Raw genomic sequence first — 24,608 nt, forward strand, 5'->3', positions numbered from 1 at the left:
TTATCCCGATTTATGTCAAGGAGTAGAGGCTCAATCCATAAAAGCAGCCTTAGAGCGACTGATGAGTGTATGATACTGGCATATGTAGCTCACACTCGAAGTCTGGGTGGTATTGGCCGAGGCATTTATTCAATCAACTTGAAGGTTCATTTCCTGAACGGCAAATTCAGTTTGCTCCAAATGAAGAGTGGATATACATTTGCATAATTTCATTTTATTATCCCGTCAGTGAAAGTCAAGAATCCAACAAAGACTAAAGGGAGTTGTAATCACAATAAAATGCTTATTTTATTGAACATTTGAAATCCCCTGTGTCTTAACCATACACTGAATGTTCCACTAAGCTGAAATCCAATTTGTAGTCATGGATTTTTTATTTTATGGAACTGCTGGCAGCTGTTTCGCTGTCGACTCACCTTAAATTCAGAGTGCATCCATGTATTTCAACTCCATCTCTGCTCTGTTAAGAAATGTTACAACACCGAGGGGATATAAGCATGTTGTTTGCATGACAGAGCCGCTATACAGCTACGCTTCAAATCAGGAACATGTTCAAATTATTAACCTTGTCATGCTATAACATAGTTTCTTTGGCTGACTGGCAGATGTTTGGCTCACCATAATAGCAGGCCACATATGAACCCACCACACCATATATAACTACATAAATGAGCAAATAGCAAGGCATGTAGCTATGTATGTTCTCAATCATATCACAATGGTGGCTTAAAATGGATGTGTCGGTATGTAAGGCATGTCTGGAAAGGAAAGGAAAATTGCACTGAAAGGACAAAACGTTGCAAAGTATGTATATACTTTATATTTTATAAAAAGCTATGTTAAAGGTGCAGTGTTAAAGATTTAGTGGCATCTAGTGGTGAACTTGCAGATTACAAACAACTGAACGCACCTCACCACACCTCCTCACTCCTTCCAAGCTAGTAGGAGAACCTAAAGTGTGTATAAAACTTGTGAAAAACAAGAAAGGCCTTATCTAGAACTGGTGCTTGGTTTGTCCATTCTGGAATACCGTACAAACTTGGCATAGATGCTCTGTAGATATAGAAGTCCCATTCTAAGGTAACAACAACGAAACAATTCTTATTTTCAGGTGATTACACACATATGAAAACATAATTATGACGAGCATAGACCATTTTTAGTTGATAAATTCCCCTAAATCCTACACACTTGACATTTAAGGAGATGTCTGTACTTATGCTGTACTTGTTAATATTAAGCTGGAGCCAGCAGTTGATTAGCTTAGCTTAGCATTAAAACTGGAAACCTTTTAGACACCAAGTTTACTGAGAACTGTCACTCAAATGAGTGTTTGTATGTGACATTTGTCAACACCTAAGACACGACAAATAAATAATAAAACATGTTAAATAGATATTTCCTTTATAACAACAGTATGGCTTCATGAGAAGAAAATAATCTATTTTATATGTGGACAAGTCAGAAAACAGCGTCCGCCTGGACAGGGAGAGTCCTGTTGTTTATCTCGCTGATTATGTGATGAAATTTCAAGCAACCCACATTGTTATAACAAACAACAGGCATGTGGAAGTAGGTAGTGTCTTTGGCAACCTGTATAGGTAAAGATCTTTGAATGTATGTGGAAAAGTCGGCATGATGTGGTCAGACCTCCCTGCCCACAGCCTCCATGTCGTGGCAGTGAGAGCCGGGTAAGTCCTGATGTTTACTGGTGGTGATTATGTGATATGATGAGAGCAAAACACTTGAACTCAGTGTCTTTGTCTCTTTCCACTATGCACAGTCTCCTTTCTTTCTTTCTTTCTTTCTTTCTTTCTTTCTTTCTTTCTTTCTTTCTTTCTTTCTTTCTTTCTTTCTTTACATGCAGTATAAGGAAAGGAAGGAAGAGCAGAAGGAAGGAAAGAAGGAAGGAAGGAAGGAACGAAGGAAGGAAGGGAGGAAGGCAAAAAACGACGAAAGGAAGGAAGGAAGGAAAGAAGGAAGGAAGGAATGAAAGAAGGAAGGAAGGAAGGAAGGAAGGAAGGAAGGAAGGAATGAAAGAAAGAAGGAAGAAAGGAAAGAAGGAAAGAAAGAAGGAAGGAAGGAAGGAAGGAAGGAAGGAAGGAAAGAAGGAAGGAAGGAAAGAAGGAAGGAAGGAAAGAAGGAAGGCGTACACGTCCAGTCCGCTCACCGCTGAGGACGGTTATCAGCGTGATGAGTAATGACCTGGAGCAGCTCACAGGCCTGGTGATATAAATAGACAGGACCTTTGAGCCCCTTGTGAACTTCACAGTGGGAAACACTTGCCAGGTAAATATAATCCCCTCCCTCCCTTCCACCTGTGTTTGTGCCCACTGAAGTCTGTAGCATCATTACTGCCTTTGTTCTTCAATCAACCTTTAAAGATGGCTCACACTGTGTTTACACTGTGTATTTGTAGTCATGCCTCTGCAAATGTGCGTTCATGTTGGTGTTTATGTGACGCTATAAAAATGCTATAATGTAAATTACAAGTGCAGAGCAATATGCTGTAAATGTAAATGTCTTTGAACTCTCGGTCATACACGCACTTACCATCATTTATGTGTCATGGGAGACTGCAGGGACATAAAGCTGAGCTGAGGTATTAGTTTCTCCTCCTCACACACACATAACACACAAATCAGACAACACACACACACTGAGGTCAATGTGTAAAGTCATATACGGTGACCTCTGAACTCACCACCCTCTGTTTGTGATTCGCAGGCTCATTTTCATGTCAGGAGCTAACCTCCTTTTAAAAGGCCAGATTTTACATTTTCCATCCGTACGTGAAGAAGTGCACATTCATCATCTCCGGCCTCTCGGGGAGTCACATAATCAATCGAATCATCAGTGGGTTTGACTGAGAAACTGGGCAAATCAGACGATTTGAATTTCTGAGCGTGGCGAGTGCTGTGCAATCAATATAATAGTGAAGTGGTCAAGTGTTGATGTTGATGTTTATGATAAGTAAATTCAGAACAGCATGAAGAATTATAGCATCTACAGAGTATATCAGCAGTACATGAGAGACACAACGTGGATTAACATTTAAATATTTCATATTCAAACAGCCACTGCAGTTTTCTTACACCTCAGGGTGTAGTTTGCATTTTGCTGGTTTGAAAGAGGTCAATCACCTGATTACTGGAGAACCGCTCTACCTCCTGAGCTACACTGCTGCTTGGATTTGTACTTTTTTATACTTTTTTTTCGTGGACTTGAACTATGGTGGGTAGGGATTTGCTTTTTTTTCTATCACACTTCATGATACATCAGGTGACTTGTTCATATAAAGCCACAGCTCTCTTGTTTGACTGGAGGTGCCATGCTGAAGTCTGAACCAATCACCTACTGCTATTACTACTATATTGACTACTGATTACTCGATTACTGCTCTTCCACCTCAGCTAGTACTCTTACTACAGTACTGAGTCGTGCTACTACACCGACACCGATCACCTGATTACCAGACGACTGCTCTACTTACTTATTTTAGTTTTCGTCAACAGATTCTACAAAAAAGACCAAAAAACAAAAATGCATCAGTGCTTGTCTCAGCACTTTCTGACCCCATTTGTTCCAAATAAAGGCATAAATATTTAAAAACAGGTGATGAATACACTTGTGTAATATTGATAAATTGTTTATATTTCTACTGCTGGTCTGTCACAAGGAGCTATGTATATACAAACACTGGTTGTTAGGTCGTTTGTAGTTTATTTTGGGTGTTTTCATGGGATTTGTTGACAATAAAATAAATACAGATTTACTCTTTAAGGCATATTTTAGTTTAAAATGCTGATGGAAGTTTTACCTGCTGAATAAATCAGTCACATCCTGAGCTGTGTTGCCTCTATATGTCATTTTTCTTGCTGTTTGAAGAAAATAAATAAACACTTTGTGAAATAAATGCATAATAAAACTCTTTCTGCAGCTCACAAGGACACAATAGCACGTGCTGCGCATATGTGATAAAAAGAAAATCTGCACAATCACACGCTGAAGAATGAATCCGCTCATGCACGACTCCTCTACCTTGACCTTGAGTCATACTGCACCAACTTAAATGAAGTTGAGGGTACACAGACCACGGGATGGAGGAAGAGTAAATCACAGCAGAATTTCAATGGCAAAAAAGCCGCAAGCAGAAATCTTAATCCCTGAAAGTCAACCATGCATACACAAACTAGATGGCTGAGTGCCTAACAAGCCAAGAAGCCTTGAGAACTGGCTGACCCGGTGGGTGCCCAGATGGAGGGGTGGGGTTGCTCTGGGGGGCCGAGGCCAATCACTCACCTCCACCCGCCACAGATGCACCATAGATCAGAAACACCTCCCTTTTTAGTGGATTACTGAGACCACTAGACGGCGGCGCTAATATGACGTGATTACTGCCCACATTAAAATGATTTAATAGCATCAGTCTGGGTGTAACCATAGTAACCACGCTTGGCGGAGAGCAGCGGGGTCTGCAGGGTCTGTTTCCTATCACGGACAGGCATCAGTTGGCTTCATCGTTTCTTATCAAGACTGTGTACATGCAGACTTAACCTCATATCTGAGGCAAACCGCACACTCACTGCAGACGGTTTACCTTGATCAGCAGGCGGATTGTTCCTGAGGCCTTGTGGGAAATGTAGTACCAGAACGAGAGCTTGCAGATGGCGCTCGACTCTTTCCAAACAGAGCTCCTTATATGAGCTTTATCACCTTTGAGTCCCACTGGCGTCGCTTCGAGATAGACAAAATGACCTGAAGAGAGAGAATAAACAAGACGGTGATGGAGGAGAGCGAGGGAGACGAGGCAAGGAGGAAATGATGAGTATGTCTTTGTACAGCCGGTGACAAATTACAGCGAGGTCATGAACGGCGTGGTCGCACACTGAGGGCCGGAGGTCACAGAGTAATATCTGATACATCTCCTAATGTGTCATTGCCTTTTGACACCCAGGGACCACTCGAGATTCTCAGTCGAGTCAATTTTTTTTCAATGTGTACTGCTCCTTATCTTTATAACCTTCAGTCCTGAACATTATGAACCAGACAAGTTTAAAGGTAGGAACTTTACGTTCTGCTAAAAGCATCATCCTGTTTCTGATATTATTAATATCAAGTGATGATCTGTATTTTTCAGCAGCGGCCTTTCAATTTAGTATCTGTGGTCAGCAGTTTTCACTGCTAGTGGTGGAGTCCGCCATTCCCGAGCTGGATTTAGGTCGAAAGAGTGAATTCAAATGTAATTGTTCTTATTATATTTAATCGATATTAGCTTTGAGTTTGCATGTTGTCTGCATGGGTTCACAAAAAATGGATGGATGGATGTATAATATGAGCTTCAATGTTCTTTTTCTTACACAGTATTAATTTCCTGCTGTAGCTGTTTTTTTTTAGTTTTGTTTGTTGTTTACCGTTTTGTTATTCTCCTCTCTCTGTGTCCGTGTTGCTTTACTTCCTGCCTTTGTGTTTCCCTGACAGTTTTAATTATCTGTTCCAGCCTCATTAGTTTCACCTGTGTCTTGTTGTCCTGCGTTCACTTGTGTATTTAGTCCCTGTGCTCCTTGATTTCACTTGTCAGGTCATCTGTGTGTGTTTGCCTCCAGTCTCCGGTCCATGGTTCTGTCTCGGTTCTCGGTTCCTGCTCCTACTGGTCTCTGTTGTCTGGATTTGTGTTTGCTCCAACTTTTGTTTATTGGAATTATCTCAGATTGTTGGACTTCATTGTTCCTACTTCTCTTAATCCATTTAAAAGTTACCTTTTCATTCACCTGCACGTCTGCATTTGGGTCCACTTCTTGAACTAAACCATGACCATTAAAAGCACTGGCATAACTAAACAAGGAGGGTTTTTTTCAGCTATAAAAATATGTCTGACAAACAGACCAATTCAATGGTAATGGCACCACTGTAATTCCCTGCAATATTTCATCAGTCCATCCATTTTCAGTAACCAATTATCCTCATCAGGGAGCTGGAGCTGATCCCAGCCAACACTGGGCAAGAGTCAAGTGCATGTCTTTAAACTGTGGGAGGAAGCCGGAGTACACAAGGAGAACATACAAACTTCACCAAGCCGAGGTTCGAATCGCTTACTGTGAGCCAACAGCACTAACCACTGCACCACGGTGCCGCCCAGGGGTTCATTTTTGATTTTTGCACTGTAAACAAATACAAGATACCAAATCAACCCGGACTAAGGAGAACTTGAAGATACATCCCTTTGTGTTTATTTATTCATGTGTATCGCCTTTTAAGAGGCCTGCATCAATCACCTTAAGGCTCACCTGCTGCACGATCACATATCAGGAGGTAGCTCATTGATTTTGTCACTGTGGTGGCTAAAGCATGAATTAAACATTGTGCGGAGCTACCGCAGCATTTTTGGGGGGTTTCACAGGTGGAAATTTTAAAGTCAGCTCTTTTTGATAAATACAAAAATACACAAAAGTGGAAGGTGCACTTGTTCAATTATACAATGGTAATTCAAAGATGAGTCTGGAACAGTGAGAAACTTTAAGATTTAACGAATTTTAAATGAGTTAACACTTTAAATGTGCGAACACATACCAGTTTCATCCATCATCGTGTGATCATACGGAGGTCGTATTCTTTTGACAGATCCGGTCCCTAACGTCCAATCAAAATTATCAGCGAGGGAGCTCTTCCAGCCACAGCGACCGTTCTCAAAGGAGCAGGAAGTCCCACAATCCTTTTCATCTGTGCCATCGCCACAGTCGTCTGTGAAGTCACAGTTCTGTCCCGGAGTGAAACACCGGCCATTTTCACATGGCAGGAAGCCCAAAGGACAGGAGCCTGGAAATAAAACGCACAATAAATATCACTCAGACTGCATGTGTCAGTTTGTAGCGGTCTATGGAAAGTATGTGGAGGGTTGCTTATTGTCCCAAACGGTAACACATCCTAAAAGATATTTATAACAGATGCTGCAAAAATCCAGATCCGAACCACCTGGATAACGGCCTTTTCTCCCTGCTGTGATCAGGAAGACTGCTCCGGATACATCAGGCCAGAACTGAGTTCCTTAAGGCAAGGATCATAAATAAGGACACTGCCATGACATGACATGTACCTGTACGATTATATGTGATAATTAAACAGATTTTTTTTATTGTGCAGAGATAGACCTAAGAGTCGAGATTATGAGGAGGGAAATATGTTTATTCACGGTCTTGCTGACCTCTAAATTAACATCTCAATTGTTTAATCTGTATTTCAAGAAGTTACTGCTCCTGGCCAAGAAACAGTCCCCTGGAAAGGGGCAACTTGTTGCTTTTATACTTTGATTTTTGTGCAAATTAAACAAACTTAGAGATGCCGGTAGGTGCTTTTTTTATTATCTTTTAATATAGCCAGACTAGATGCTTCACCCAGTTTCCAGTCTCTCTCTATGCTAACTGTGGACTGCAGCTTCATATTTATTATCTAAATCTCTACAGGAAAGCAAAGCATTGTTCACAAAATGTCGAACTGTTCCTTTAAGAATCGGGTAGTGCAGTAGGAGGAGGACGCAAGAGTTCACTATTAATTTCAGAGCATAAAAAGTCAAGAGTGTGGAGACAATCTGCATGCAGCTTCAGGCTCTCTTTACAAAGCTTAAGAAGACAAAGGATCATGGGACTATAAGCCCAAATCAGTGTATCATAGGGAGGCTGGAATCTGCTTCTTTTGGTGCCAGGCATTCCAGCAGGGTCAGTGCTTGGCTTTTGGGGAGTGTTAGAGAGGGAGATGATGCATGATGAAGAGGGGTGGTCTCTGCAAGTAAAGGAGAGAAAGGGGTATAAGTCCTCCTCCTAATCCTTTGTTCCTCTTCAGATGCACAGGACCAGAAGCAATGTGCCCCAACAAAGACTCATAGGAAGCCGGGAAGCCACGGCTGCCGACTGTGAAGCCAAGCTGCCTCACCACCTGATGGGAAGCACACTGAGACTGGAGGTGGATTCATGCTGGAGAAAAGTTTGAATCTATTATTAACTCTTTACATATGTAGTTCTTCAGCTGATACTGGACTAATTAACTGGCCTTCATTAATTCCAGTACATGTCTCGTTACTTGGATAACTTCGGGGCTCTGTACTGATGTCTGTAATGTGACCTTCACACCACGGACCCACTGTGCTTATATACAGTATGTTGCTCAGTCAGACTGAGTGGCATACTGCCCCCTGGTGCAGGGATGTTCACACACATTAGAAGTCTGACAAATAGAGTAAAGTTATCTAATCATGCCCCCCAAAAAAGTGATTTTTTCTGACATCTGACATCTTATATTTCCATTTTATTTACACATTTTATCCGACTTGCTTGTGTTTTTCTTCTGCACTTCACTCCTTCTCTTTCTTTGACAGCGATAGTATCAAAACCACATTGCTCTTACGGCATCTTGACAGCGATAGTATCAAAACCACATTGCTCTTACGGCATCTCTGAGTTGTCTGTGTTATCAAAATTCAATTTGTGAGATCAGAGGCCACTGATGAGTGGAGTAACACTTCGTCTGTTAAAGGGTTTAGTGGCATCTAGTAGTGAAACTGCAGATTGCAACAAACTGAATACCTTCCAAGCAAGTTTACTTTAGTAAGTCCATTCTGGACTAATGTAGGAACATGGTAGTACAATGTGGCAGACTCTTGCTGTGTCCATACGTCTGTACTGTACTTACACTTACAATTACATGCAGTGCATTCACACTGTAAATGATGTTAAAATGCAGTGTACTGTGAGATGTAGATAAGTGTCACCTGTGTGATCTGTGAGAATGAATGATATGTTTTCTACGTCGGATGAATGCAGACTGAGGCAGACAACAAAACAACGTAGGAGGATGCCTCTGTGTCTGTGTGTGTTGTCTTACAGCTGTAATGTCTAAAGAGCAGGACTGTGTTTATGTTTCTGTTCTGCATTGTTTGACATGAACAGTGTATTACTTGTTTGTAGTGTCTTCTAAGTCTATGCAGACTGGACACATTTGATGCAGTTATGACCTCAATGATAAACGTGTAATTGAATTTAAACATTCCCGTTGTGTATGTAAACGTAAAGACAGATGTTATAGCGGGGCTGTCGTACTGAACTGTACCAGACAAATGTACCACAGACAAATGTGCCTGAGCGTAGGTGTAACTGTTACATAAATGTTCCACAGACAGAACAGAACATTTGCAGACATGGATATGAAGGAAGAAGCCGAGAGTTTTCTGATGGATTTAAAAACTTATTTTGCCATAGCAGCCTATATTAATGACCATCATGAGCGTGAGGGAAATCTCATTTCTCTTCTGGTGAATGTAATAAGTTCATCACTTTCATTATTTATTAGGTAAAGATTTCTGCTGCTCATTTTATAGAGTCTGACAGAGCTCGAGCAGAGACATAGACATTATTAGGACTGCTAGATCTATTTTTTTCATGCAGCTGACATACATACAGTCTCTGAATGTGCTGCTGCAGGTCTATAATGGCTTGTTAAAGTCAAGATAAAAAAACACGTTTCACCACTCCATCATATAATATGATCGTATTATAGAACGAGGCAGCAGAGGGAAATGGCCCTGAGGGGCTTCAGTGTATAATTACATCTCCTGCTGTCTCTGCTCTCATCAGCATCACTGCACGTCCTCTGCAGCCTGCAGCAGCCAAGACTCTCCCTCCTGGCTTACTAAATGGTAAGATGAACTTCACTTCGCTGTGTAACGGTGTTACTCGTTGTCTTAACCTTCAAGAAATACATGTTTTGAAAAAAAAATAAAAGACACCTCTGGTGCAATCATTTTTTTCTTTCTAGTAGCTCTTTACACTGGAGTCCTTTTGACAGATGCTGCTGTGCCAGCTCTGTTGGTTAAGCTAATCACTTACAGCACATGTATATATATAAGCTTGTTTGTGCTGTTGAACGTCACGCAAATGACAAAAGAAACCAAATTTTCTCGCTTATAAATTTGCTTCGATTTTACAATATCTATCCCTGGGATGTCTGCCTCCCCTACAGTACAACAGAGGTGAATCATGTGATCACAGTATTTAAAAATTATGCTCAAATATGTACAGGCAACATCTCTTTCCAAAGACAGAGAGAGACAGAAGTCTCTGTTATTTTGGCTCATTCAAAGAATATGCTGTTGGTTTTCAGAGGGATGATCTCTGACCACTGACCGCAGTGAGGGCTGTGGATTATCCAGCATGAACACTGCTGAATAAAACATTTATTTTTTACAGTTGTTAACAGCATAGCACCTCCATTATGTTGAGGTTTAAGCAGAGCCAAAGTTTCTAGAGGAATAAACACCCAGAGTCACTGGATTCTGATCTGATCTGACTGGAGGTGAGCTCAAGAGTTTATTATTAAATAATGTGTAATGTGGATTTATCTTCAATCTGCTTTAATAACTTGTGTGCAGCAGCGACACGGTGCAGGTGCTGAATCAGAGCTCTATACTTCATGTTTATACAGACAACAGACAAAAAAGGAGACTGCTTAGAGAAAAGTGAGTGAAAAAGTTCGACTATCTGGTAAGTGCTGAAAATAGACTGATCATCCATAACATATGACCGCTGACAGGTATAGTGAACACCAATTATCTTGTTATCATGGCTCCTGTCAGAAGCAGGAATATAACAGGCAGCAGCTGAACATTTTGAACTCAAAGCTGATGTTAGCAGAGAAAATGGGCAAGTGTAAACGTTTGAGCAGGTTTGACAAAGGACAAACTGTGATGGCTAGATGACTGGATCAGATTATCTCCAGAACTGTAGCTCTTGTGGGATGTTCCCGGGCTGCAGAGGTCAAAAGTGGTCCAAAGAAGAAGAAGCTGATCTCAATCCAGTCGAGCATCTGTGGGATGTGCTGGACCAACCAACCAAACAAACAAACAAACAAACAAACAACCAACCAACCAACCAACCAACCAACCAACTAGCCAGCCAGCCAGCCAGCCAGCCAGCCAGCCAGCCAGCCAACCAACCAACCAACCAGCCAACCAACCAACCAACCAGCCAGCCAGTTAACCTACCTACCAACCAACCAACCAACCAACCAACCAACCAACCAGCCAGCCGACTAACCAACCAAACAACCAACCAGCCAGCCAGTTAACCTACCTACCAACCAACCAACCAACCAACCAACCAGCCGACTAACCAACCAAACAACCAAACAACCAACCAACCAACCAACCAACCAACCAACCAGCCAGCCAACTAACCAACCTGACACATGTTTTCTATTCCTGCACTATATTTATATATCCTGTTCATATGTACATAACTCTGCACTTTATTACTCTGCACTCTGGTTAGATGCCTGACTGCATTTTGTTGTCTGAGTACTGAGTAGTTGAATGTAATCTAATCTAATTATGTTTTGGTCATGCCTTATAAAGTTCATTTTGTTTTCTTTATAAATGTTACATCCATTTTTGAAACTGCCAACATTCACCCTCAAAATGAAGATGAGGTTCTAATATCCCTTTAGCCAGTAATGGCTAAAGGGATATTAGAACTCATGGCTCATGGGGTGCACGCTGCACCAGGCGAGCTATTAGGGCACCCCGACATTTAAGCATGTTATTGAACCTTTAGAGTGTTGGTGAGGACACCGGACAGAGCAGGAGAGTAAGATGTTGCCAAATGCTAGATGCTAAATGTAAAAGCATTAACATGGAAGCATCATTAGTGCGTAGACCTACGACTACTTCAGAGCTCGTTAGTAAGTGATTAGTCCCCCGACTGTGGGAGCTGTTCGCTTTAAGCACTAATACTGACAAATGTTCAGAGACAGAGAGACAAATGTCTTAAAATGACACAGCTTCACAGTTTTCTGAGCGCAGACAATTCACAAACTCACTCTTCTCAGCTTCATCCAATACAAGAAAAGGGCAATAAATTTAATAGACCAATTATAGCTGCAGTAACAATTACAATAAATCAGCTCTTGTTGCTTTATGTTGCCTCTTCAAGGGTTTCCTCATAAAGGTAATGAGAGATGCAGAGGAACATCTAAAAGATAAACAGTTCCCAGGTCTGAGATACAGACAATGATGGGGCTTTAGTCTGCGCTCAGACAGACAGAGACAAACACTGTGTGACCTCAGAAGGTCAAGAGCTTTTTCAGCTGTTATCAGACTATTTTTGCTGCATGCGACACAACCCTTCTTCAATTTTCTCTGGCTGAAACAGGATGTTAATACGAGGCTCCGCTGTGAAAAACACTGAAAATTATTTCAGATATTTTTACATTTAATCACAGCACTCACAGCACAGCTCATAACCCCACCCACACCCACACATGCATCGATAATGACACCATTAGGATGGTGGAGTGTGTCAAACATCCACAAATTAGTCAATGCCCCCCCACCTTCTGTTACTGCTTTACAAAAGTAAAGTACAACCTGTTCTCCTTTACTGTTCATGCTGCTTTTTTTTAACATGCTAACTGCCTCCGATACGAACAAATTCACACATATCATACATCACGTCTCCATAATCACTGGTCAACAAAAAAGCTATTACATGCAGAGCACATGACACGGGCCACCTCCTCAACTCATCCTTCATACTGCTCCCATTCTGTCGCAGGTACAGGACCCCGGCCTGTAAACGGGCATGCTATGGCAGGAGCTTTGTCTCTTCTGCCATAGGGATATCGAATAAAGTGCTGTACTGGAGGTCTATTTTGTGGTTGTGTTGTGGTGTTACATGAGGCTTTGTGGCAACATGTTTCCTTGTAAGGACAATAAAGTATCTATTGATCTTAATACAGACACAATCCCTGTTAAAGAATTAGAATTTTCAGATGTTTAACACCCAAATATGTGAGATTGTATCGCGTATCCTCATGTGTAGACAGAAATAACATCAATTTCCAGGAGTTCTGACACGTTTTGGTCATGCCTTTCTTTATAAATGTTGCATCCATTCTTGGAACTGCCAATATTCACCCTGAAAAAAGAAGATGAGATTCTAACATCCTGTTAGTCAGTAATTGTCTGATCACTCATGAGCACTTGAAAATCATCAAAACTGCAAATCTACATATGAAAAACTGTAAAAATCAGGAAAAAATGATCTGGCATGTGGTCTTAAAAAGCTCTAAAAGGATGCAGTACAGTTTTTTTTTACTAAAAGCATGAATGCAGTCCAAGCACTCTCCTTGTCACAGTGGAAACAAAAGTAAAAAATAACAAAAGATAATATGTTCCAGCTACACCTTGGCCATCTGGGCTCCAGTCTCCAGTCCAGAGAAATATAGAGCCAGACTTGCTGCTGTAATTTCTGTTCGGTGAGTTTACTGAACTGTAAAATTTTGTACTCGGCATAATATTGTGTTGAAGCTGTCAAAGGTCACCACTGTTACACAGCAAACTGTTAGTATCTCTGTGAGACTGCACTTCAGTGCTTTGAGCTAAACGCTCATCCAAGCATCCAGATTTTAGCAGGTATAATGTTTAAGATAAAATAAGGTGGATTGTTACAGCAGCTCACAATACACAAGGTGGATAAGAAAGTACTATACTCTAAGAAGTAAGAAAGTTATATACTCTAGCTTGGAAATGATCTTGGCTGATGGGAATGGGTTTAATAAGGCTACATTCAGACAGAGTCTGAATGTGAGCCCTCGCTCTCATTCACTGTCTATGTCAGTCGACCACTGCTGTCTCAAACCAGTCCACCATTCATAGTTTAGTCCATGAATTCACCTGGATAGTCTCAGTTTCAGAGACATTTCAGGCTGACTTTGAAGCCTGTGAAACCTGAGTTTTCGCCACAGCGCCGGATCTTGTTTGGATGTGGCCTAACATTATTACAAATAAACATGAATGGCTGAACCAACCGGCAATTAAAAATATTAAAGTCAAAGTGGTGTTAGATGAAAAGTCTGAGGGTCACCAAAAGTTGTTGGATTGACCTCTGGGGAGGATGAATGTTTCATAGGAAAAAGTTTAACTGCTGTTAAGATATTTCAAAGTAAAGTAACTGACTGACAAAGAGACATTGTGTTCCCTGAGAAAAAAGGTAATTCAAAGAGAAAGCAGGCGGATAGATAATCAAATTTAGAGATAATGTGATGGATGAAAGTCCTGATCATAATGCCAAGAGAGATTAGTCTCTGGAAATAACAACATGAAAAACTCCAATAGCAGCTCTTCACACTGTTGTGAGTCCAAGGGGGGTCGGGTAGGAAGGTGGGAACACAGTTGGAAACAACTTACACGAGCTTAGCATATGAAAAAGTAAAGTATATACCTGCAGGAGGTGGAGGAGTGTTGTCCTCTTCTTCAGCTGAGGAGGCGAGCAGACACCCTGGAGAGAAAGTGATGTCATCCAGGCTGATGTCACCCTTTGGACTTCGGCCCACCTTACCCTCGAACACGACCTGAAAGTCCCCGGTGTCGCTCAGCAGGATCTCCCGCATCTGCCAGTAGTTGCCCTGATCTCCTGTTACCTTCAGAAGGAGGTGAAGACGTCCTTGGCTTTTCTTGAACACGCTGAGGGTGCCGATGCCGTCTCCCGACATGTGGAGATAGAAACGCATCTGGACAGAGGACGGAAAATGAAAAATATGTCAAAATACATCAGTGATTTACAGTGTAAGCAGAGGGACTTCCCGCAGTGATACTCAATTTCAATTTTACTTATTTTTATAATAATACATTTATTTAGTATTCCACTTTTCACAGAGCAAGGCCACAAAGTGCAATATCAATTTAAAACACACCATTATGTATGCCAGTAAGCCCTGGTCAGAAGATCTAAGTGACCTACTCATGATGTAAGGATGGAGCAAGACAGAGATGTTTTCCATTTCTTGACCGTGCAGAGCTCTATATGTGACAACAAGAACCGTAAAATGAATCCTGAACTTGATGGGAAGCCAGTGCAAAGCAGATAATATGTGTTTGATATGAATTATTCTTTTGAGGAGCTCAGACATCCGGAGAGCCTTTTCACATTGAAAAGAGCCAGCTGATTAGGATGTCGCCTGGGCACGTCCAACTAGGAGAAGAACGAGAATCTGATGGAGGGACTATAAAGGTCCATCTAGCCTGGGAACGCCTTGGGATCCCCTAGGACGAGCTGGAATGTGTTGCTAGGGAAAGGGACGTCTGGAATGCCATGCTAAACCTGTTGCCACCCCAACCCGACCCCGGGTAAGAGGAAGAAAATGGATGTACGAATAATAAAGGATCCAAGACAGAACCCTGGGGCACACCGCAGGACCGAGCCGCTGTTTCAGACATGTAGGGTCCAATACAGGAAAGACAGAGACAGAGACACGAACCCTATCCCTACGCATATTGCAGTCTAAATTTTTTGGAGAGAACCCAAGAATATGGGCATACAAAGGTAATTTTAATCTTCATAAGATCAACACATTCACTTTCATGCTTTTCTTTATTAAAGCCTGAGAGAGAAATTGTGTCTCTCTATCGCGGAGCACTGAGGCAGTGAAGTGTTTTATAGGATTTCTCACAAAATGGAGGAGTGAGCTACACCTTCCATCTCTAGTGGGAGACTGCCCGTCCTCCTCTCCTTCTCACTTCCCCCGTGTTCAGCCCTCCCTTCAGTTTAATTGGTGCCTTTTTTTGCAGACTGCGTGATTGATTGACAGGTCAGGAGTGGGATAAGACAGACACGATGCACAGAGCAAACTGTTCAGTCAATCAAGACATCGTTCCCGGTAGAGCATCAAGCTGACAGCTGGGAGGACGCACACACAAAACCACACACTACAAAGTGCACAAGCACATACACTCGGTTTCTAATCTGTCAATGTGAGTACATGAATGACTGATTCAGACATTTGGCATTCATTTCTGAAGTTACTTTACAAATTTAAGGGAATATTTTGTCATTTTGAGAAATATGCTTATTTATTTTCTGCTAAATTGGAAGCTACAGCTAGAAGCTGGTGCTGGTTCAAAGCAGTTCTTCAGAAACCTACGAATGACGTCACGCATACACTGTCCATTCTTTATACTGTCAGTGTTTTGGACAGAGCCAGTCTAACTGTTTACTCCTGTCTGTATGCTAAGCTAAGTTAATAACTCCTGGCTGTAGCTTGTATCGATCTTCAACTCTAACTTGCTCCAAGCGAATAAGTGTATTTACATTACATATTATATTATATTACTGTAAATATACCAAAAGTGAATGTACTCTTTTTGTTCATTTCATCAAGGAGCCTTTATCTCATAAGAAATGTTATGTTGGTCAGAGCTGAGAATTATATTCTGATTGCATCTGAGTTTCCCAGTGAATTATAACAGTTCCAGTTTTAAGTATAAAGTCATATGAAGATAAGAGAAACATATGCAGTGTCCTTAGTACTGTATGTAGTTAAAATATACATACATACAGAGGGTGATTTATTTTTTTGTCCCTTTAAAATGCATCAAACTGCAGATAGCTTTTAAATCATATAAAATACATTTATGTCACTGAAGTCACAAGAGTGCTAATGTTTTATTACATTTTTTAGTATGTCTTTAACTTATTTTATCTGTTCTGATTCTTAAAGTTTTTTGCATTTCAGTTTTACTGGGTAGTTATTTTTATTTTAAACCATATATTCTATGCAAAACCTGTAAAAACAACTTTAAATAACCTTTAACTTTTAGTGTAGCTCTGTTAGTCAGATATCTACAGTGCACTTCCTCCACCTCACCTTGCACTGTGAGCTCCGGCGGCTCAGTACAGGTCCTGATATGCGGGCAGCGTCTCCGGCTGCCTGGGGGAAGGAGCTCTCCAGGTAGAGGTAGTGTCCCGAGGGGTCCCTCAGGGTGTGGTCACTCGATGGCCCGGTGCCAATCGTTGGAGTGCTGCCCGCTTTGATCAGCCAATCGAAGTCATCCTCTCGGCTCTGACGCCAGGAACAGAGGTCAAACTCAAAATTGCAGCGCCCGCTAAATCCCTCTGAAAGACAGCAACAAAAAAGAAACACCTATCTGAGATTTCAGATATCTGAAAATGAATCTTTGGCAGGTCAGACATTAGAGGAGGAGGCCTCACTGCAGATGTAGGGGTCCTCGTCAGAGTTGTCCCCGCAGTGGTTGATGAAGTCGCATAGGTTGTCCTGAGGGATGCAGTGGCCGTTAGCACAGGCGTACTGTTCAGGTGTGCACGGCTGGTCCGAAGGAAGAGGAGGGGAGCAGTGCAGGAAGTTAACATCATCTATCACCACATCACCCATGTAGCTGATCCCTCGCTTTGCCCTGAAGACAACCTGAGAGAGGACAACGAACCCTGGATCAGCTCTTAGTCCTGCCTTTCAGCAAACATAGACACTTATGCCGACACTGATGCTTAATGTCATCAGACAAAACAGCTCTAATGAGTGATGTTGCTCTGCGTCTTGGTTGAAGTGAGTTGATGAAGAGCTCAGAGGCGAGAGCGAAAGGGCACTTGGACTCTGAAAAAGAGGCTGATTGTACCATCAGCACAGATCTGACTCTGTCTGTTCTTACAAAGGTTAATGGAAATGTGCAAAAGGCCGTGGTATTTGGTCAAAGAGATGACTGCTGCAGTGCAATAAAGCCACCGGGGCTGACTCAGGACCTGGTTCTGTTTCTCTTTGTACTGACCTGCAATAACCTCCTCAGTCAGACACAATGACGGGATTGCAACTGTGATTACTGTCAAACTAACAGGTTACGACTCATTAGACTGAATTAGACTCAATCAATTCATCATTGATCAAGTCAGCGTGTCCAATTTAGCCTGCCGTGACTGAAATTAGGCTAACTGCATTGATGCGCACGGTCAAGAGGCTGTCCTTCAGTTGGATGTCAATAATCCGACTCTTCACTCTAAACTGTTTGTTAATCCCAACACCGTAAAGAGTCTTAGACATATTTTCTCAATTTAAGTAATAAATAAACCTTACTTTCTTTCTGTTTTATTTAATATTTTGTGGCTATTTCTGCCAATAAAAGCAGCAGTCGGTTCCCCGTTAATGAAACAAGTGCCATAAAATGTTTAATGCTTCATCCTGAGTCATTAAATAAATCATTTAAACTTTTAAGACGATAACAAGACAATAAAATCTCCCAAGATGTTTTTTCCCTGTGACATTTCAGGTGATAATATATGGATTTATTAGCAGTGGGGAAAGCAAGCAATGAAAACAAAACCATATGGGACACAACAACATTACGCTGCATGTGATATGAGCATTGAATCTGATTATATAACATTTGCAGAATAAAGTACAGACCTGAAAGTTGTTTAACAACCCCAAAAACACTTCTCCTCGTTTCCATTTGTTGCCTTGGTTACCGGTCTGAGACCAAACCTCATGAGAGATGTTTCCATGTTTCAACAGCACCTGCGAATGTGGCGAGAACAGTAGATATTTCACTGATGAAAGCTTTTTCACGGAGCGAGCATTATTATTCTGCCGCTGCATACGGTATATGTAATCTTCTCACTTGCAGTGATCCCACTGTGAAGCCGCTCATGTAGTACCAGAAGACAAGTGTGCACTGTGGCCCAGTGGAGGAGATGTGAGGTGTCTGGAGGTCAGTGGTTTGACCGTAGCCGCCGTTTGAGCTGTCTGCATACATGTACCAACCCTCCGGACTGCCTCTGAAGACAGAACGTACACAACAAGATCAGAATTATAAGCTGAGCTGAGAGTTTGCATCATCATTGGGTCATTGTATTGTCGTCTTAAATTAAACATGACTTCACTGAGGAAGGCCTCTGGACACCTTTATCTACTCTATCTATCTACTCTACTAAAGCATATTTTTCTTTTTCTATTTTAAATCTGAGGGTACATTCAGACAGAATCAGGCGGTGTGCCTAATCGCTACAGCGTTGTCCGGCGGGGTGAGGGGTGTGTCTATTTGTGCTGAACGATTTTGATCATCATTAATTAATCGTTCTTTTGAAGTCAAGCAAAGATGCCAAGTCTTCTCTTGTTCCTGGCTCTTAATTATGAGGATCTTCTTTTTTTATGTGTCTTATATGACAGTAGACAGATCTGTATTACCTATCTGCATTATATTTTAATATATGTTTGAACAAAACAAGTGATTTCTGTCAGATTATTCCATCCATCCATTTTCTTCCTCTTATCCGGGGTTGGGTAGCGGTGGCAGCAGGTTTAGCAGGACGTTCCAGACGTTCCTCTCCTCACCAACAAATTCCAGCTCCTCCTGGAGGATCCCAAGGTGTTCTCAGGTTAGATGGGCTATAAAGTCCCTCTAGCAGGTTCTGGGTCTGCCCCAGGGTCTCTTCCCAGTTGGACGTGCCCGAAACACATACAAAGGAAGGCGCCCAGGAGACATCCTAATTAGATGTCTCCCTCCAGATGTCCTCACTCTGTCTCTAAGGCTGAGCCCGGCCAACAGGCGAAGGAAGCTCATTTCAGCTGCTTGTATCTGCAATCTCATTCTTTCTGTCACTGCTCAAAGCTCATGACAATAAGTGAGGGTTGGGACTGGAAAATCGAGAGCTCCTTCTTCCCCTACGGTGGTCTGGTACCCGCTGGTCCACCTGACTCCAATCACTCTGTGATGCTTGAACTTGTCAGATGAATCCATTAAGAAAATAATCATTAAAGTGGTTGCAGTCCTAATGACAACAGTTTACCTACTCTTGTTGATCTCTAGCTCATAAGCCAGCAAGCTATAAACTGTCAATCACAAAACTGCCCGTGGTAAAATGAGTTGTGCTATAATTGCCTCCTCCTCTCCTCACAGGGCGTTCATCTGCACCAACTTCACTTTATTAAATTCACATGAGAGGTGCGGCTCCACTCGGGTTAAATAAGACATAACTTCGCCCTCTCCATTTCACTCACGCCTTATTGACTGAAAGCCAGTCGAAGCTGCTGCAGGAGTGAAGAAGGAGAGTTTGAGGCAGACGGAGAGATGATAGAAGAAGATTATGTCTGGCCTAGGGAAGAAATTACTGAAATATAGTGGTTAAAGTGCACTGCCATTTTCTGCTCTAACTGTCCACTCAATAAAACGTAGATAAGGGCGGTCAGGTCACTGTCTGTCCGCTATAGATGGGATGTGCTCACTCAGCTCATAGTATCTATCTTCTCCATAAGTAGAATAGGAAACTTCGGCTATCAAGCTCCTCTCCTGTGGAACCAGAGTTTGGTTTCTGGATCCACATTCGTCTTAAGATGTTCCTTTTTGATAGAGCTTATAGTTCTGGCTCAGGTGTGTCCTGCAGTTCCTCAAACATCCACTTGAGGCTCGCTACGGAACGAGTAAATCTTAATTTGATTATCTATCTATCTATCTATCTATCTATCTATCTATCTATCTGGAAAGTGGGTTAGGAAAGTGTCAGGAAATAACTTCAGCTGATACCCACAGGGTGTGGTCGTTAATAGGACGGTGGTACTGCTCTCCATCGTGAATGCCCTGCCCTTGGTCAGGCAACCAGTGAAACGCGTGGATCGGTACTAAAGAAGAGTCGACACTCTTCCAACCACAAGTGTCCCCGCCTTCGAAATCACACCGTTCCTTCACTGAGGACAGAGAGAGAAAAAACGGTGAAGACATTGTGAAAGAATTCTGATACAATAATGAAAGTTTTCCGAGAGACGATAAATAGTTTTACCACAGTTTAATTCATCAGAACTGTCCGAACAGTCTTTTCTGAAGTCACACACTTTGCTGTTGGAAACACACTCCCCATATGTCCCACAAACAAACTGTCCATCAGGGCAGCTGTGGGGCTGACCAGTGGGGGCGGGTGTGGTCACTGGGATTGTGATGTTAGGTTTGGGGAGCTCTCCTGGATGGTAGAAAAAAATACAATCAATAGTAGAAAATGAGGGGAGTACTGTATGACAACATTGGACTAAAAAGTTAAAGTTTTCTGTTATGGCATAATCATTTACCTTCATATGGGGTGCAGTTCAGGAAGGAAAGGTCATCAATGGCAATGTCTCCATTCATATCATCTCCAACGGTACCCTCAATCAAAATCTGAGAATTAAAATTAACACAAAAAATCAGTTTGGACTAAAAATTTGAGATTAGTTTGTTTCCAAAGTTCTTAGTAAGTAGCTACTGTACTAGCTAATAATTTCAAACAACTATTGAATTAGGGAGGGCTGGTCTGAGCTAGAAAAGATTTTAACAGTGTGTAAATGTTTGATTACCTCTTCTACTCTACAAACTAAACAACTAAGTAAACATTAACTTTGCTAATGGTCTATCTCAGTTGTAAGTAGGCGACTGCTAATGCACGCTACTGTTAAGATGAATGGTACGCAGCCATCATTAATTAAAAATATTAATTATTTGTGTGAAAGTGGTCTACATTTAGAAATATTTCTTCTATTTACATTTTAAACCCCAAATCATCTAAACTAACATGATCTCTCCATGTGCTGTTGCTGTTTCTTTCTAATACTGTTCAAGAGTTTGAGTGTATTTCCTGCTTCCCTGCCAGTAAGCTTTGCTACATGCACTGAATGTTAAGTTTTGTCACAGCTTTCCAATGCAGTAAATCATTCGCTATTTCATCAACAGCCACCAGGTCTGTTGACTTTGTGCCAAAGAGTGGAACATGGTTTAAAATACTGAACAAAGAGAGCCTGATAATGAGCTTTAAAGGAGCTCAAAAATAAGGAAATGTTTTCTGTTGATAATGTTTTCACTGCAGTAATCAGAGCAACACAGAATGGGCATATCTAATAAGCAAGGAAAGCCTGTAAGAGGCACTATGTGAGTATTCACTGTAGGTTTTTTTGAAATATCACATTAGCATGATTCAAGCAGCAGTGTTCAGTAAACAAACATGCTTTGAAATATCTCTCCAATAATCATCCGTTTCCACTCGGCAAACAGCTCGTCTCGGAACAATCTAATTAACTTAAGCTCTGCTAAACTCATTAGAGCTTTTTGCATGCATTTTTAATGAGACAGTGTTGTTGCATCACACATAACATAAGTATGGAAAGCCAGCCAGTTCGAATAGACGTGACTTTCAACAGGCAGACAATGTTTTGTTAACATGTTATTGATGCGTTAATGCGCCTTGACTGTGTGTTGACAACATGTTAACCACATGTTAACAATGTGTGATCTCAGACATTTGTCCAGTTCAAATGGTTAGTGTCACAAAGTTCCCATTGGCTCATGAGCACTTGGGTTAAACCATTTCTGGGCCTGGGACTGTCCATTGGGTCTATTTTATATATATACAATAGATACAATAGATTCTGACATTATTTTACCACATCATCAGTTTGAAGAGTATGTTCTAGTGTGCTATCTGCTGGTCATAACCCTGAGTTAAATTAAAATACACAAAAAAAGATGTTGTTTTCTCCAATATTTATTAAAATTATCTAAATTCTAAACCAGCATTGGGTGAGTATATCTTCTCTAACTTTTTACCCCACACTGCAGTTCATGTTTTTACTAGTTGGCTTTCCATACATGTGCATTAGCTGTGATTAGCGTAGAATGGTGAATCAGTGTGAATTTTTTGTGGAGAAGTGTGTTGGTACAATTGACGTTGATGTCAAATCACTAAACAGTACTGTTGGACCGAATGGAGCCTGAGTCTGAATTTAATTCTTCACTGTCTTCTGTAGTCAATTAACTTGACAAACAGAGCTCCTGTTTTCAATGCTGTAATGGAGGAAGAGGCTTTAGCTGCCTGTCAAGTTACACTCACTCATGAGTAATGACAGCAGAACATCCATCTCGAGGGATCGATGATGAGCAGTGAAGCTATTAAGTAGATCTTCATCATGCAAAGCTGCGGCACGCTCTAAATACAGACTCTTTGCTTCACTGGAGTTTCATTGTTGTTTACCTGTAGCTCAAGTATATCTACTTTTGATTACACCGAGGGATGTGGTGTGACTGCTCACATATTTCCATTTTGTGGTACTTGCTTTGTAGTTGTACTTTACTACATTTCAAAGGGAGATATTGTTCTTTCATGTTAATAGAAAATCATTCCTAGTGTATCAAATATGGAAAGTAAAGTCCTGAACTTTATAATGTAGATAGTTTAAGTTGTCATTAATAACTGGAACCAGAAATATACACCATGACCCTGATATCTGATTTTTCTTTGTGGATTTCTGCCAAGCGGCAAACCTCCGTGGCTGTGAAGTGAAGCCAATACAGTGCCAAAAAGTTCCTCATGTTTCATGTTAGTTATGGAGCATTTGAGTTACCTGGAAAGGTCGAACGCTGGTCAGGTAGAGAGTCTTCTTGTGCCATAGGTCTCCTTGGTTTCCATATCGTGCCCACAGCATCTGCCTGCGGCCTGTCGTGTTGGTCCTGAGGTACACCGCCAGGCAGAACACGTGTGATCCGAACATGTGGTAGTGGAAACGAAACACACAGTGATGGCGGGACCTGGACGGGTCTTTGCTGTACTGGTGGGTGGGTTGGAAGACTCTGCTCAGCAACACGGCCGTGTCCTTGAACTCCTGGGGAGCAGAGGACTCCATGTAGAGGTAGTACCCATATCTGGTGCCTAGTGTGTGGTCCTTCCAGGGTCCCGTGTTAAAGGACGGCGTGGGGCCTCGGTTGCGGGACCAGTCAAACACATCTCCTCCACTCTGTTCTTGTTTCCAGCTACACAACCCTTGTTCGAAGTTACACTGCAGCTCTGGAGCTGTGAGACATGATAGGAAGCCAGAAAACAACATAAATTTACACTTGATTTAGTGGCAACATATATATGCAAGTATATGCAATGGATGAAATTATCTCCACCTCAACCAACTACAATAGTACAATGTTACTTACACATCAGGTATCATAATTACATTAAACATTAACATCACAGGGGACATGTTTCTGTCTTAAGGTCACTTTCACTTTTGAAACGTACTAAAAATATTTGTACTTTCACTGTAGAGCTTTTACTTATTTACATATGCAGCAGCAGTCAAAACCTGTAAACAGACGTGTAAATGGTGGAGCTCTTCTCTAAGTAAAGTATCTGAATATCTGTAACCAAAACAGACACTTACAACATCCCTCCTCATCGGATCCATCCCCACAGTCATCCACAAGATCACACAGCTGCAAGAGCTCCACACAAGCTTTGGTGTGCACGCAGTGGAAATGTGTGTGCGACGGACACTCCGTCACTGCCGGGGGCAACGAACAGTTCTTGAAGGTGACATCGTCCAAGGCGGACACACCGTCAAACACGCCGAGGCTGATCTTAGCCAGAGAGATCTGGAAGGGTTGGGTGATGCGTCCCAGCTGTACGGTGACCTGATTCCAGCGGGTTCCCTGATCATACAGAGTGCTCCATATGACAGTGTTGCTTCCATTGATTCGAAGGTACATGTCTGCAGCCCCCACAGATATGCCTGAGTTATAATGCCTGACAGAGACGAAGGAGAGATGGAGGTTAGACTAAAAGTCTATTCTGATATGATAAATCACAGATTCCTCTTGTGACAATGCATGTTTCATAACATGACAACTCTGCAGAAAGAAAGAAATTGAAAGAAAACTGCCTCCTTCCTCCAACCACCCAGTGGAAAAATAAAAAAAAAATCTGTCATTTGGCATAAACTTTTAGGTGTCATGAGACTATCAAAACATTGACAGATTCAGGTGCATTATGTATTCA

At 41.7% G+C, this 24,608-nt stretch overlaps 1 protein-coding gene across 2 annotated transcripts in view; it reads right to left on the reverse strand.

The window, feature by feature from the left end:
• malrd1 (MAM and LDL receptor class A domain containing 1) overlaps positions 1–24,608 on the reverse strand; it is a 54,816-nt gene that overhangs the window by 19,047 nt on the left and 11,161 nt on the right. For both annotated transcript variants that reach the window (XM_027274050.1, XM_027274049.1), the window contains exons 9-20: positions 23,995–24,356; positions 23,188–23,633; positions 20,887–20,974; positions 20,604–20,780; positions 20,355–20,511; positions 18,449–18,605; positions 18,235–18,345; positions 17,031–17,244; positions 16,687–16,934; positions 14,265–14,553; positions 6,571–6,816; positions 4,601–4,758 (exon numbers count right to left, since the gene is read on the reverse strand). In XM_027274050.1, the coding sequence (XP_027129851.1) occupies positions 4,601–4,758; positions 6,571–6,816; positions 14,265–14,553; positions 16,687–16,934; positions 17,031–17,244; positions 18,235–18,345; positions 18,449–18,605; positions 20,355–20,511; positions 20,604–20,780; positions 20,887–20,974; positions 23,188–23,633; positions 23,995–24,356 (2,653 nt within the window). The remainder of the gene's footprint in view (positions 1–4,600; positions 4,759–6,570; positions 6,817–14,264; positions 14,554–16,686; positions 16,935–17,030; positions 17,245–18,234; positions 18,346–18,448; positions 18,606–20,354; positions 20,512–20,603; positions 20,781–20,886; positions 20,975–23,187; positions 23,634–23,994; positions 24,357–24,608) is intronic.

The sequence above is a fragment of the Larimichthys crocea genome, chromosome XXIII (assembly GCF_000972845.2).
Source record: "Larimichthys crocea isolate SSNF chromosome XXIII, L_crocea_2.0, whole genome shotgun sequence".
Lineage (NCBI taxonomy): Eukaryota > Metazoa > Chordata > Actinopteri > Sciaenidae > Larimichthys > Larimichthys crocea.